The 13,823-nt window shown below is 47.0% G+C and overlaps 1 protein-coding gene across 1 annotated transcript in view; it reads right to left on the bottom strand.

The window, feature by feature from the left end:
- Positions 1–8,134: 8,134 nt before the first annotated feature.
- PDIA5 (protein disulfide isomerase family A member 5) overlaps positions 8,135–13,823 on the bottom strand; it is a 134,353-nt gene continuing 128,664 nt past the window's right edge. The window contains exon 17 of the mRNA XM_075001771.1: positions 8,135–9,437. Within this exon, the coding sequence (XP_074857872.1) occupies positions 9,357–9,437 (81 nt within the window). The 3' untranslated portion in view covers positions 8,135–9,356. The remainder of the gene's footprint in view (positions 9,438–13,823) is intronic.

Genomic DNA, 13,823 nt, shown 5'->3' on the forward strand with positions numbered 1-13,823 from the left:
TTTGTGCAAATGGCTGGGTATGATAAAATGTGAAACTGGACTTCCATTTAAAGAAACTGACTCAGATCTTTTGCCTGTAAAATCAGAAAAAGAGAATTTTAACTGAGATTTTAGGAGAAGGAAGCTGAATAGTCAGTGTAACTTTAAGAGGTCAGGATATAATTTTATTTGCCCTTGTGTAAATCCAGAATAACTTCCTTGGCTTCAATAAATTTATTCTGTATTTACACCAGTGAAACTAAGATCAAATCAGGCCCAAATGTTACCTTATTAAACAGGCTAGGAAGTAAACTAGAGATACTCTGGTTCATAGTAGCCAATGCTTTCGTTAGCAACTAAGATTTAAGTGTTCCTCTTGTTAAAAATCATCTCTTTCAAAGACGACCTAACTATAAACCAGATGAGTCATGACCCTATAAAGAGAAGTTACTCACCGTAGTAACGATGGTTCTTCGAGATGTCTCCCTGTGGGTGCTCCACAATAGGTGTCGGGCTCGCCCGGCGCCGCAGATCGGAAACTTTCCAGCAGTTTCTCCTGGATTGCGCATGCGCCGGTGTGCGCCGCTCCCCTACGCGTCCCTGGCCATGTGCGCGATCCGGTCCCCGCCAGTTCCTTGACCAACCGCCTCGGATGCTCCTGAAAAACACTAAACAGAGCTCCGAAGCGGGGAGGATGGGCGGGTGGTGGAGCACCCACGGGGACACATCTCGAAGAACCATCGTTACTATGGTGAGTAACTTCTCTTTCTTCATCGAGTGTCCCCGTGGGTGCTCCACAATAGGTGACTACCCAGCAGTAACCCAAGAAAGGAGGTGGGTAATCGGTTTACGTGCAGCTTGCCCCCGAAAGGACCGCTGTTGAGAGGCGGGTATCCTCTTGGAATACCCGATGTAGGGCATAATGCTTGGCGAAGGTGTCACAGGATGACCAGGTCGCCGCTCTACAGATGTCTTTTAACGCGATGCCCTTGAAAAAGACTGTTGATGCTGCCACCGCCCTGGTGGAATGAGCCCTAGGCGGGGCCAGCAAAGGAGTCTTTCAAAGTTTGTGGCACATTTTTATACAGGACACAATGTGCTTCGAGATTCTCTGTGAAGAGAGACCCTCTCCTTTTGACCTGGGAGTGAGAGAGACTAGAAGTCTGTCCGTTTTCCGGAAGGACTTAGTTCTGTCTATGTAGAAGGCCAATGCCCTCCTCACGTCCAGGAGATGTAGGCGTGCCTCCTTGCTGGAGCTGTGAGGCTTCGGGTAAAACGAGGGTAAAACTATGGGTTCGTTAAGGTGGAACTCTGAAGAAACTTTCGGAACAAAGGCTGGGTGCAGCCGTAAAGTTACCGCCTCCTTTGAGAATACTGTGCAGTGCGGCGTTGCCATAACTGCTGCGAGCTCACTCACCCTGCGAGCTGATGTAATTGCAAGGAGGAAGGTTGTTTTTATCGTAAGGAGACGTACGGGAACCGTGGCTAAGTGTTCAAATGGTGGGCCCGTTAGCACGCTGAGCACCAGGTCCAAGTTCCACGATGGTGGAAGAGGTTTCTGAGGGGGGTACAGGTTTACCAGCCCCTTCAGGAACCTGGTAACAATAGGATGGGCAAATACCGTGGGCCCCTCCTCTTCATGCCGAAAAGCAGATATAGCGGCGAGGTGGACCTTTAGAGAAGATAGGGAAAGCCTGCCCCTCTTGAGGTCCAATAAGTATTCTAGTATTACAGGTATAGGAACATCAAGGGGAGCTAGCTGCTTGGCAGAACACCATGCAGTGAATCGAGTCCATTTCTGCTTGTAGGTCTTCCTGGTGGAGGTCCTTCGGCTACTCTCCAGGACTTGTTGTACTCCCTCCGTACATGTGCTTTCTAGGGAGCTGAGCCATGGATTAGCCATGCTTGTAGGCGCAGGCCTTGAGGGAGTGGGTGCACTATGGACCCCTGGGCCTGCGTGAGTAGGTCCGGCGCCAACGGAAGGGGGAGCGGTGGGCGGTCCGACATGCGCAGAAGCAAGGGGAACCATTGCTGTTGATCCCACGTTGGGACTACTAGAATCATGCGGGCTCTCTCCCTTCTGGCTTTCTGCAAGACCTTGTGGATGAGCACTGTGGCGGGAAACGCGTAAAGTAGGGGGCCCTTCCATGAAATTGCGAATGCGTCCCCCAGGGACCCCCACCCCAATCCTGCCCTGGAGCAGTACTGGGGGCACTTCTTGTTGTGCTGAGTGGCAAACAGATCTATCTGAGGAAACCCACAAGTGTGAAAGATCGGTCGTAGCAGATCGGAGCGGATCTGCCATTCGTGCGTGAGTGCAAAGCGCCTGCTCAGCTGGTCTGCTTTCACGTTGTGAGCGCCCGTCAAATACGAGGCTTTCAACGTTATATTGTTGGCGATGCACCAGTTCCACAGCCAGACTGCTTCCGCACATAGGGCACGGGATCGAGCTCCTCCTTGTTGATTTATATAAAACATGGTGGAGGTATTGTCTGTATTGATCCTGACTACTTTGCCTTGTATGTGGTCTCGAAAGTGTTTGCAGGCGTTGAACACCGCTCTGAGCTCCAGTATATTTATGTGCAGTGACTGTTCCGTAGGGGACCATAGTCCTTGCGTCACCTTGTCGCCGATGTGTGCTCCCCATCCTATGTGGGAAGTGTCGGTAGTAAGGAAAACAGAGATTTGTGGTTGGTGGAAGGGTACCCCTGTTAGCATGTTCTTGGGGTTTACCCACCACTGCAGGGATCTGCGCACCTCTGTTGTGGGCGACACCACCCTGCGGACTGTGTGGGATGCCGGCTTGTAGACGCTCGCCAGCCAATGTTGCAGGCTGCGCACATGCAATCTGGCGTTCTGCACCACAAACGTTGCCGCCACCATGTGGCCTAGCAGCTGCAAGCATGTTAAGACCAGCACCGTGGGGCTGTATGTAATGACCTGCACCAGCGAACTGATGGCGTGAAAGCGGGCGTCGGATAGATAGACCTTGCTATAAAAGAGTTTATACGTGCCCCTATAAACTCTATGTCTTGTGTGGGGTCGGTCTTTGACTTCGCGAGGTTGATGACCAGGCCCAGCAAAGAAAACGTGTCTGCTGTTACGCGTATCATGCGTAGTACCTCTGCCTTCGAGGCCCCTTTCAATAGGCAGTCGTCCAGGTATGGGAATATAAATACCCCCTGTCTGTGCAGGTAGGCTGACACCACTGCCAGGGTTTTGGTAAAGACTCTGGGGGCCGAGGAGAGGCCGAAAGGAAGACCCTTGTACTGGAAATGCTCCTTGCCGACCATAAAACGGAGGAAGCGTCTGTGTGCCAGGTGGATCGTTATATGAAAATATGCATCTTGTAAGTCGAGGGCTGCAAACCAATCTCCATCGTCTAGTGCCGTGAGCATAGAGGCGACTGCGATCATCCGAAAACGCTGTTTGCGTAAGTACCAGTTGAGGCCCCGAAGATCTAAGATGGGCCTCCAGCCTCCTGTTTTCTTCTGTGTAAGGAAGTAGCGTGAATAAAAACCTTTCCCCTGGAATCGCTCCGGCACTCTTTCCACCGCCCCTATGAACATAAGATGGTCCACCTCCTATTTGAGTCTTGCCTCGTGGGAAGCGTCCCTGAGGTGGGACTTGGGCAGAGGTTTCGGCGGTGGGAGCGACTGGAAGGGGATGGCGTAACCCGTGGCTATGATCTCCAGTACCCATTTGTCTGTGGTGATCTTTCACCATTGGGGGTGAAACGGTCGGAGGCGATGACGGAACATTAGCTGTGGATCGCATTGCGCGATGGTAGTGATAGTGCAGCCCTCGACCTGCCCGTCAAACTTGTTGCCTTTGGGCCTGCCCCGAGGATGCGTGGCTTTGTTGAGAACATCACCTGGGAGTTCTATACTGTTGCTGCTGTTGATGTCGCCCTTGGTCGTAGCCCCGTTGGTACTGAGCACGCTGTGGTTGGTATGGGTATCGTCTTTGCTGAGGGTAATACTTTTTCTTCCTATATGGAGGGGTATAAATGCCCAGGGTTCTAAGTGTAGCTCTGGAGTCCTTACTGGAGTGAAGGACCAAATCAGTTGAATCTGCAAACAACTTCTGCGTGTCAAAGGGGAGATCAACAATCTTCGCCTGCAGATCCCTCGGGATACCCGATGTCTGAAGCCAGGATTCTCTGCGCATGACCACTGCTGTAGCCGTTGAGCGTGCCGCCGTGTCCACCACGTCCAGGGCGATCTGGACTCCTGTCCTCGAAGCCGCGTAGCCCTCTTCCACAATCGCCTTCAACACCGGCTTCTTATCTTCCGGGAGTGAATCCATGAGAGAAGTAAGCCTGGAGTAATTGTCAAAATTATGGTTTGCTAGATGTGCTGCATAATTTGCCATTCTCAACAGCAGGGTGGAGGAGGAATATACCTTTCTGCCAAACAGCTCTAGCTTCTTGGCATCTTTGTCTGAACCCCCCGATTTGTACTGAGAAGTCTTTGATCTCTGCTGAGACGATTCTACCACCAATGAATTTGGTTGTGGGTGACTAAAGAGGAACTCCATGCCCTTCGCCGGGATGAAGTATTTCTTATCCGCTCTCTTGTTTATAGGTGGAACAGAAGCCGGGTCCTGCCATATGGTGGTGGCTGACTCCATGATGGCTTCGTCGAGCAGGATAGCGATTTTGGATGAAGCCGGGGGTCTCAGATTTTTCAGGAATTTGTGATGCTTCTCCTGTACCTGTGCTGTTTGGATGCCTTGCATGAAAGCCACCCTTTTAAACAGCTCCTGAAACTGTTTGAGGTCGTCTGGGGGAGCAACGTCCCCAGGGGCCGTAGCCTCGTCAGGGGAGGACAAGGAAGAACCACTAGGGTAAGCCTCCCTCGAACTCTCAGGTTCCTGTGGTCGATGGTACACCCGCTCACTAGAGGCTTGCGAAGGAGAGTCTCGGGGTTCCAAAATTAACTCCCCTTGAGACAGCTGTGTTTCCGTCCCCGGCTGGGACTGTCCACGGGGGTATTGGACGGCCGGAGGGGGACCTGCCCCTAGGTGTATATCTGGGGTGTCTGTGTCCAGCATGGTAAGAGCGACCATGGCAGCATGGGCATGGGTCCGGGGATGGAGACCTGGACCACTCTCGGGGTGCGTACCCCCGATGTCTGGGAGAGCGAGATCTCCGCGATGATTCAGACAGCGGTGAAACTGGTTTGTGATAGTACTCCAAGGGATCCAATCCCAGAAAGGGCGAAGGTGGCCCAAGCCATGGTGACGCTGGTTGAAGGAACGGAGAAGGAGGCTCTGGATAGGCTGGAAGAGACCCAGATCTTCTGGGTGGCGTGCGCAGCGTAAGGGGAGGGCTTGTTGACAGTAGCATTGCAGCCCTGTCCGGAGAGGGACTGTGGTGCCCGGTTTTTACTCTCGCTTTTCCCTCCCCTGCGGGGCTGGCACCGCCCCCTCCCGTGCCGGGGATCTCGGCCCCGCTGTTGGCGCCGCGCTTGGCACGCTCAGCTGCGGTGCCGCGTGGATAACGTCCTCCGGTGCTTACAGGCTGCGTGCCTGTTGGCCCTGCACCGCAGGGGTCGGTGCCGCCGATTCCGGCGCTTGCCTGGCTGCCGCTCTGAGTGCTGCGCGTGCCGGCTGTTTGGTAATCGGAGGCTCAGCCTCTGCCACGTGCACTGCTGCGCTGCCGCTTGTTTGGGTATGCGGCTGGGGGCTGTGTGCTATGCCCGTCCCGCTCGCTGTGACCGCCGGCAGGGATCAGGCTGGAGAGAGCTTCCTCCGTTTCTGCACTGAGGGGGTGAGGGAAGCCGCCTTCCTTTTATGGAGCCCAGGGGGTCCCTCTGGTTGAGGCCTCTCCGGCACGTCGGGCTGGAGAGCCTTATCAAACAACAGCATTTTCAGCCACATTTCTCTGTCTCTCCTGGCCCTGGCTGTGAGCTTAGCACAATGGGAACACTTCTGGGTAACATGTGATTCCCCCAGGCACCTAATGCATTGACTATGCCCATCGGAGGCCAGCATAGCTTCGTGGCAGGACTCACACTTTTTGAATCCTGAAGAGGACATTGCAGTGAGTCTTTTGAGCTGTTAATAGGGTACTTAGCACTAGATTCGTTCCTGTTCCCCTTTCGCGGACCCCAGCCCGCCACGGCAGGAGGCCTACTGGCCTTCACGTCCCCGCGTCTTCTCCGCTCCTCTCTCTCTCTTTACTATATTTTTTTTTGCAAGAAAAAACCCAACAATTTACACGAAAAACTAACTAAGCTGACTCTGGCCGTAGCCTGAGCGGATTCCATCTGCAGCCGATGGTGGTTGAAAAGGAACTGGTGGGGACCGGATCGCGCACGTGGCCGGGGACGCGCAGGGGAGCAGCGCGCGCCGGCACATGCGCGATCCAGGAGAAACTGCTGGAAAGTTTCCGATCTGCGGCGCCGGACGAGCCTGACACCTATTGTGGAGCACCCACGGGGACACTAGATGAAAAACAGTAGGTAAATTATTTGCAAGTATTTTCCATCTGCACAAAAACACAAAATTAATTGGAGGAAAAACCGCTTCAACTCCAAGAAGCAACATGCCAAAACACCAAAATTAAAATGAGGCTCCTTAATTTACTTTGGTGTAACCAGCTGTAAAGAATTACACACTGTGTTTTTAGACCAGTAACTCTCCTACTCTAAACATTTACTAAAGCTTATAAAATCACAGCCAAGAAGTGACAACAGCATTGGCCAGCTGTGATCTTATGTTTTAAAAAAATTCTACAATTCTCATCAATGAATGCAAGTGTAGACCTAGGATTTCATCAGTGGTGTGCTTTCTTTTCTCAGTGCCAACCACTTTGAGATCAGAACAATTACAGTAACATGGCTCCAATTTTGATTGTATTTGGTGCTGCATACTCATCTGGAAGCAAAGATCTCCCCATTTGCAATCTAAATACCATATATAAGTTTTTTTCTCACAGATAAGATGCTAGTCGGCATGAGAACTGTTTAAAGGATATGATCCATATCTATTAATGAGTATGGAGCAAAATGCAAAACAATGACTATGCCAAAATTTTTTTAAAAATGACTACTGTGAAGGTAAATAGAAGGCTGTAATATATTAACAGGCTATGCAGAATATCCAGGGACAGCTTGACAGCTAATTTTATTGGTGGTGGGAAGATGCAGGAGGTGCCCACTAAGAGGAAATATTCGGCATGGCATCATCATTGCTAAGATTTATGACATGGTTAACAAGCTGGCCACCCCACAAGACAAATCAGCCTATGAGCTCTTACTCACGATTACCCAGTCATGGCTTCAGCAGCTTAATGAGCAGCAAACCTACAGCCTCATTAATTGTGCAAGAGAGGGGGAGGAGGAAGAGATGTGTATTCAAAAATGAATGAGTGTGTGAAAAAGCCCTTCACTTCTGCACCAGTGTTCCCTCTAATTTTTTCCATCCAGGGCGGAATAAGTTATATGTGCACCAAGGCATGTGTAGATGTTCTCTGCCACAGAAACACCTGCTGGCAGCTGTGGGCATTCTGGTAATCAGCTAGGTGGCAGCTGAATCTCTCATAGGTGGCCACCCAAGCGCTCAGGTTACAGGAAACACTGCTCTGCACCAGTGCAGAGATAAGTTGCCCCATATACACACAGCCATCTCTGCTGTAGGACAGTTTGCGGTGGTGGCTGCCCGAGGCCCCATGCTGTGGAGGTCAAAGAAGCCATCCCAACCACCCTATGGATAGGACAGCCCTCCATATTGAAGTTAGTCTGCAGGGTGAATTCTGGGATTACCTGATGGGGCCTGATGGGTAGGGGCAGCAGCAGGGGTTGTGCCCCTCCCTCCCATCTGGGTGGTGCAAGCCATGAGAAACAGAACCTACTCTGCTGCCCCTCTCCCATCTAGGCCACTCCACCACCCCGTGGGTGCAGGAAGTGGAGCGCTGGGCTCCGGGGAGTGGGTTGGGGCTAGGCAAGGCACTCTGTTCCCCTCCGCCACGATGAAGCGGAGCGACCTGGCGGGGATGGGTGGTAGAGCAGAGCAGGCTGAAACTCAAAGTTATCAGAGAGTGACAAACGTGAGAATCTCAATGCCATGAAAAAATACAAGGAAACTATCAGAGATAAACGATGGGCTTACCCCTTTCCACCAGACAGGAATTAACCCTTCATGGAACCTGCGGGGCTTATGCTTTCTTGTCACCAGCACTCACAGACACTGGTTCAGGCAATGTGCTATATAAAAATCTGCAAAGTAAGGCTGATTCCTGATTAAAACATTTCAATTTCTTTATTGATTTATTTTTAGGTCAAAACGAATCTCAAAAAAAAAAAGAAAAAGCCATTATATGAAGACATAAGTACATCCAGATGAATGTAACTTCATAGCACGAACAGCACAACTGCACATTTTTAAAGTGCTATTTGTAGAAAGGCTATATTGGTTTCCTGTGATTCAGTCTTTAACATTACTTCCAGAGAAATAGTTTTAATGCTGTAACTCTACTTTTAAATTTGTATTTACTATACAATTTGGATGAACATTTGGAATGCACACAAATTGTCTTGTATGCCATTTCTGCATATCAAAAATATTACACATCTATTGGACATAAAATCAAATATAATGCCTTTCAATATGCATTTCATCCGGTCTAAACACAAATTTACAAAAAGACAAACAGCCTATACGTTGCTCCCATATTTGCAGGGGCATTTGATGACATAAGTGCTAGAAATCAAGGCTGATTTTGAACTTAATCTATGCTGTGCTTAGTTTTGACAACTTTGTTTAAAATGACTCAGTACATTCTATGAAGATATGTAAACAGTTCCAGTACGGTGAATTAAAAAATGACATCAATTAGATCTGGAATGGTGAATGCTAGTGTCTTCATTAACTCAATGTCCCTATTTATCCCTGAGCACTTTAAATCTGATTCCTCAAACATAGCTGAAGAACTTAAAACTATTTCACAAAAATGCAAAATGGCATTAGAACAGATATTTATGTTTCCTCAGAAAGTCCCATCTTCTCCTCTAGTTTTAAAAACAAACAAGTTATTACATGAATTTTCATACCCTTCAAAAGAAAAATGTAGAATTATGGTATCAAACATCTTCATCTACAGACACACTACAGATTACAAAAATATTGCATAGGAGTGTTGATGGGCATAGTCTCACATCATGAGAAAATGCTAGATTTTAAAGAGAATATGGCAACAATCTATTTTCTTTTAAAAATCGAGTGATTGCACTTTATTTCAAACTAGTACAAAATCACCATGGCTGTTTTTATTTTTAAAGTCTTTGTCTTTAGAATATGTGAAATCTCAGGTGCAATAACAATGGCCCCGGGACTATTCACAGTGCATTGGAAAATGTCTTTTGAGGCAGAAATTACAATTCATCCTTCTTCTTCCCTACCCTTTCATGATCTCTTTCTCTAAGGGTTCTCATGAAAGTGGCAAATCCAGACTCCTGTATTTGAAGAAAGAAAAATATTGGTCACATTTTTAAAATAAAAAGACACCAAAACAACTTTTCAAGTCTCCCAACATCAAGGCATGGATATGTACATGGTACGTAAACTAAAGAACAGAGTCATAGCTTCTGAACGGTCTGATCACAGCAGTGTGCTGGCACAGGGCTACTCCAGTGAAGTGAAAAAGGAAATATCCAGAGATGTGCTACATGCATCGAGTCTCTTGTGTAAAAACTGGCTGAGTGGAGGGGAGGAATATTGAAGGCAATGTATGGAAGGAGAGAGAGCAGCAAACTCACAAATTTTGTCAATACTTTTTCATCTATAAACTCTAACGCATGCATTAGTGTCCTCTTAACATGGTGAATGCATCGCCTCAAAGCTAGCTAATAAATAGGTGACTGCTACCCGGGAACACAGAAAATAGTCACAATTCCTTATTCCAGGACATTGCTTGGTTCAGGATCTCTCAAACTTTAGATCTCAACTAACTCCACATTGCCATCAAGTGCCACATGGGTCCCGTAGAATCAGTTATTAAGACCGGGGCCCTTGATTAACAAAAGGCATTTCTCTGTACAACCCAGGGAATCAATTTACAAGTCAAGGTTTCTTTGGCACAGTCGGGAACAGAATACAGGTGTTTTCCTCTAACTGCTAGATTTCCCTCGTAAGAGATGAAACTACAGGCCAAGATTCTTCCACCTCTGACCCCGTAAAGAAAACCCGGACAAGGGGAATTCTTAAAGTGGTTTACTCCTTTAGTAACATCCTTTGCTATCACATTGCAACAAACCTGCAACTCTGTACGTGTCATGATGTCACTGCTGCATGCTATGTCCATTCAGGACTTCACAATGACAGCAGGGAAAGCCATCACATTCTCTGGCTCCAAAAACAGAGGGCCATGACATCATACTAAAGGAAAATCTCCACTACTTGTAAGTAAAGACACTGTGACGCACCACAGAATTATTCAAATTCTTTCAAATTAAGAGGCAGTTGTACACAAACATCCTAGCTAGAACATTTTCCAACAACTGGACAAGGTCCATCTCAAGTCATGTGATTCTAGAGCTATAATCCTTTCCTTCACAAATCTCAAGAGAACTATGTACAGGCAAAGTGACAGTGGTCAATGCCGGGGTCCAAGAGGGACTGAGCAGAAGAGGTAATCATCAAGCGATCCATCTCCCGTCACCCGTTTTCAGCATCTGGCAAACAGAGGGTAGGGACATTTCAGAGCCCGGTTTTGCATCCCTGATTATCCTGGCTAATGGGATGGCCTTTGGTGGACCTATCCCACATTAATATATCTAGCTTTTTTTTCAACTGAGTAACTGTCTGGGCCTTCACAACCACCTCTGGCAAAGAATTCCACAAGTTTACTGCAACGAAGGGTCCTGTGGCACCTTATAGACTAACAGAAAAGTTTTGAGCATGAGCTTTCGTGAGCACAGACTCACTTCTCCAGATGCTGGTCTTGGAAATCTGCAGGGCCAGGTATAAATAAGCCAGAGCAAGGGTGGGGATAATAAGGTTAGCTCAGTCAGTAAGGGTGAGGCTTACTACCAGCAGTTGATCTAGCAAGCCTCACCCTTGCTGACTGAGCTAACCTTGTTATCCCCACCCTTGCTCTGGCTTATTTATACCTGGCCCTGCAGATTTCCAAGACCAGCATCTGGAGAAGTGAGTCTGTGCTCACGAAAGCTCATGCTCAAAACTTTTCTGTTAGTCTATAAGGTGCCACAGGACCCTTCGTTGCTGTTACAGATTCAAACTAACACGGCTACCTCTCCAATACTTGACACAAGTTTACTGCGCACTGTGGAAGAAATACTTCCTTTTGTTGGCCTAACCTGCTGCCTGTTAATTTCATTTGATGACCCCTTGTGTTTTCAGGAGTAAACAACACTTTCTCCCAAGCTGAAAAGTCCAGTCTTACTCATGTCATAGGGAAGCCGTTCCACACGCCTAAGCATTTTTGTTGCCCTTTTCTGAACCTTTCTGAATTTCAATCTTTTTTGAAATTAGGTGACCACATCTGTACATAATATTTGAGATGTGGGGAGACCACTGATTTATACTGAGGCAATATAATATTTTCTGTCTTAGTTATCTACCCTTCTCTTAATTATTCCCAACATTGTTTGTTTTTTAACTGCCACTGTGCATTGAGTGGACGTTTTCAGAGAATTACCCCTAATGACTCTAACAGCTCTTTCTTAAATGGTAACAGCTAATTTAGGTCCTACCATTTTGTATGTACAGTTGGGATTACGTTTTTCCATGTGCACCATTTTCCATTTATCAACATTTAATTTAATCTGCCATTTTGTTGCCCAGGCTTCCAGTTTTGTGGGATTCCTTTTTAAGTCTCTGCAAACTGCTTGGCACTTAACTATCTTGAGTAGTTTTGTATAATCTATACCTTTTGCCACCTCACTCTTTACCTCTTTTTTCAGATCATTCATCTATTTATTGAACAGCACTGGTACTTGTATAGACCCTTCAGGAACACCACTATTTACCGCACTCCATTCTGAAAACTGACCATTTATACCTACTTGTTGCTTCCTATCTTTTAACCTGTTATCAATCCAAGAAAAGATCTTCCCTTTTATCCCATGAGAAGTTACTTAAGAGCCTTTGGATGAGGGACTTGTCAAAGGTTTTCTGAAAATCTAAGTACACTATATCCACTAGAGCCCCTTTGTCCATGTTTCTTGACTCTCTAAAGAAATTCTAGCAGATTGGTGAGGCGTGATTTCCTTTAGAAAAACCACATTGACTCTTTCTCAACAATCACATTCATCTACGTATCTATAACTCTGTTCTTTATTACAGTTTCAACCAATTTGCCTGGGTACTGAAGTTAGCCTTACCAGCCTGTAATTGCCAGGCTTGCCTCTGGAGCTTTTTTAAACCTTAGCATCACATTAGCTGTCCTCCAGTCTTCTGGACTTAAATCACAGGGTTACAAACCACAGTTAATAGTTCTGAAATTTCATATTTGAGTTCCTTCAGAACTCTTGCCTGAATGCCATCAGATCCTGGTGACTTACTACTGTTTAGTTTATCTATTTGTTCCAAAACCTCTTCTAACACCACCTCCATCTGTGGCATGTCCTCAGATTTGTCACATTAAAAAGAACAGCCCAGATTTGGGACTATCCTTGACATTCTCATCCATGAAGACTGATGCAAAGAATTCCTTTGGTTTCTCCATCATGGGCCTACCTTCCCTGAATGCTCCTTCACTTGCCAGAGCTTATGTTCCTTTCTATTTTCCTTGTTAGGATTTAACGTCCACTTTTTAAAGGATACCTTTTTGTCTCTAACAGTTTCTTTTATTTTGTTGTTTGGCCCCAGAGGCATTGGTGGTGGCCAGTGCATGCTTCGACCGTACTCCTTCCCACTGCACAGACTGGCCCAAACCAGTGAATCGCAGCCACAGAGAAGTTAAGAGTCTCTATGTCTCCTGACACTCCAGGTAAACACAACGTCCCAGTGCTATCAGCTTACCCTGGCTGGGCACCAACATTTCCCAACCCACTGATAAGCTGATCTTTGCTCTTCTATTCATTTTTTTTTAAAAACCAAAAAAAATTGGCTTATGAACGAGTATATACAGTCACATTAATCTCCTCTTTTTGTGTCATTCCCCTTTCTGAAATTAAATGCTACCATGAAACGCCAGGACTTCCATCTTTCACCTAGCAACCTGAATTTGGCCTCCGGGATCTCTCTCCTGTTCTTGCCCATGTCACTGGGTAGAGATGTGTACCACAACCATCAGCTCCTCTCCCACACTACACACAAGTCTGTCTAGATTTTTTGGCACCCAGCAGCCAAGTCACATGCACTTCTTCCGGTCATGACAAACCTAGCTATCTATTTTTCTTATGTTTGTCCCCCATTATTATTATTTGTCTCTTCCTAATAACTGGAATTCCCTCCTCCGAAGAGGTACCCTCAGTGCAACAGGTTACCACAACATCAGTTGGAAGAAGGGCCCAACTATGGGCTTGTTTTCCCTCTGCTTCAGTTTGATGTTCTGTTTCCCTGAGAATTTTATCCCACGCGGGAACATGGAGGTTCTTTTCTCCATATTTTCATGGTTTATAATAGCAGCACTTACAGGGAGAGGCAAGTCGTTGCCAATAAACACTGGCTGGGTTGAGGACCTCTATGCTTTCTCTTTATTTCTTTATTTCCTCTAGGCAGTCACTAATTTCCAAGAGGTGGCATCTCTGTAGATAATTATGACTTAAAAGATAGACACCAAATAGCAGTAGATTGTTCTGTCACTTTTACTCATTTTGGAACCCCAAAAAAGTGTTGCACTATATCTGTACCCAGCTGTCAGGGTGTGTGATCAA

The sequence above is a fragment of the Carettochelys insculpta genome, chromosome 8 (genome assembly GCF_033958435.1).
Source record: "Carettochelys insculpta isolate YL-2023 chromosome 8, ASM3395843v1, whole genome shotgun sequence".
Taxonomy (NCBI): Eukaryota; Metazoa; Chordata; order Testudines; family Carettochelyidae; genus Carettochelys; species Carettochelys insculpta.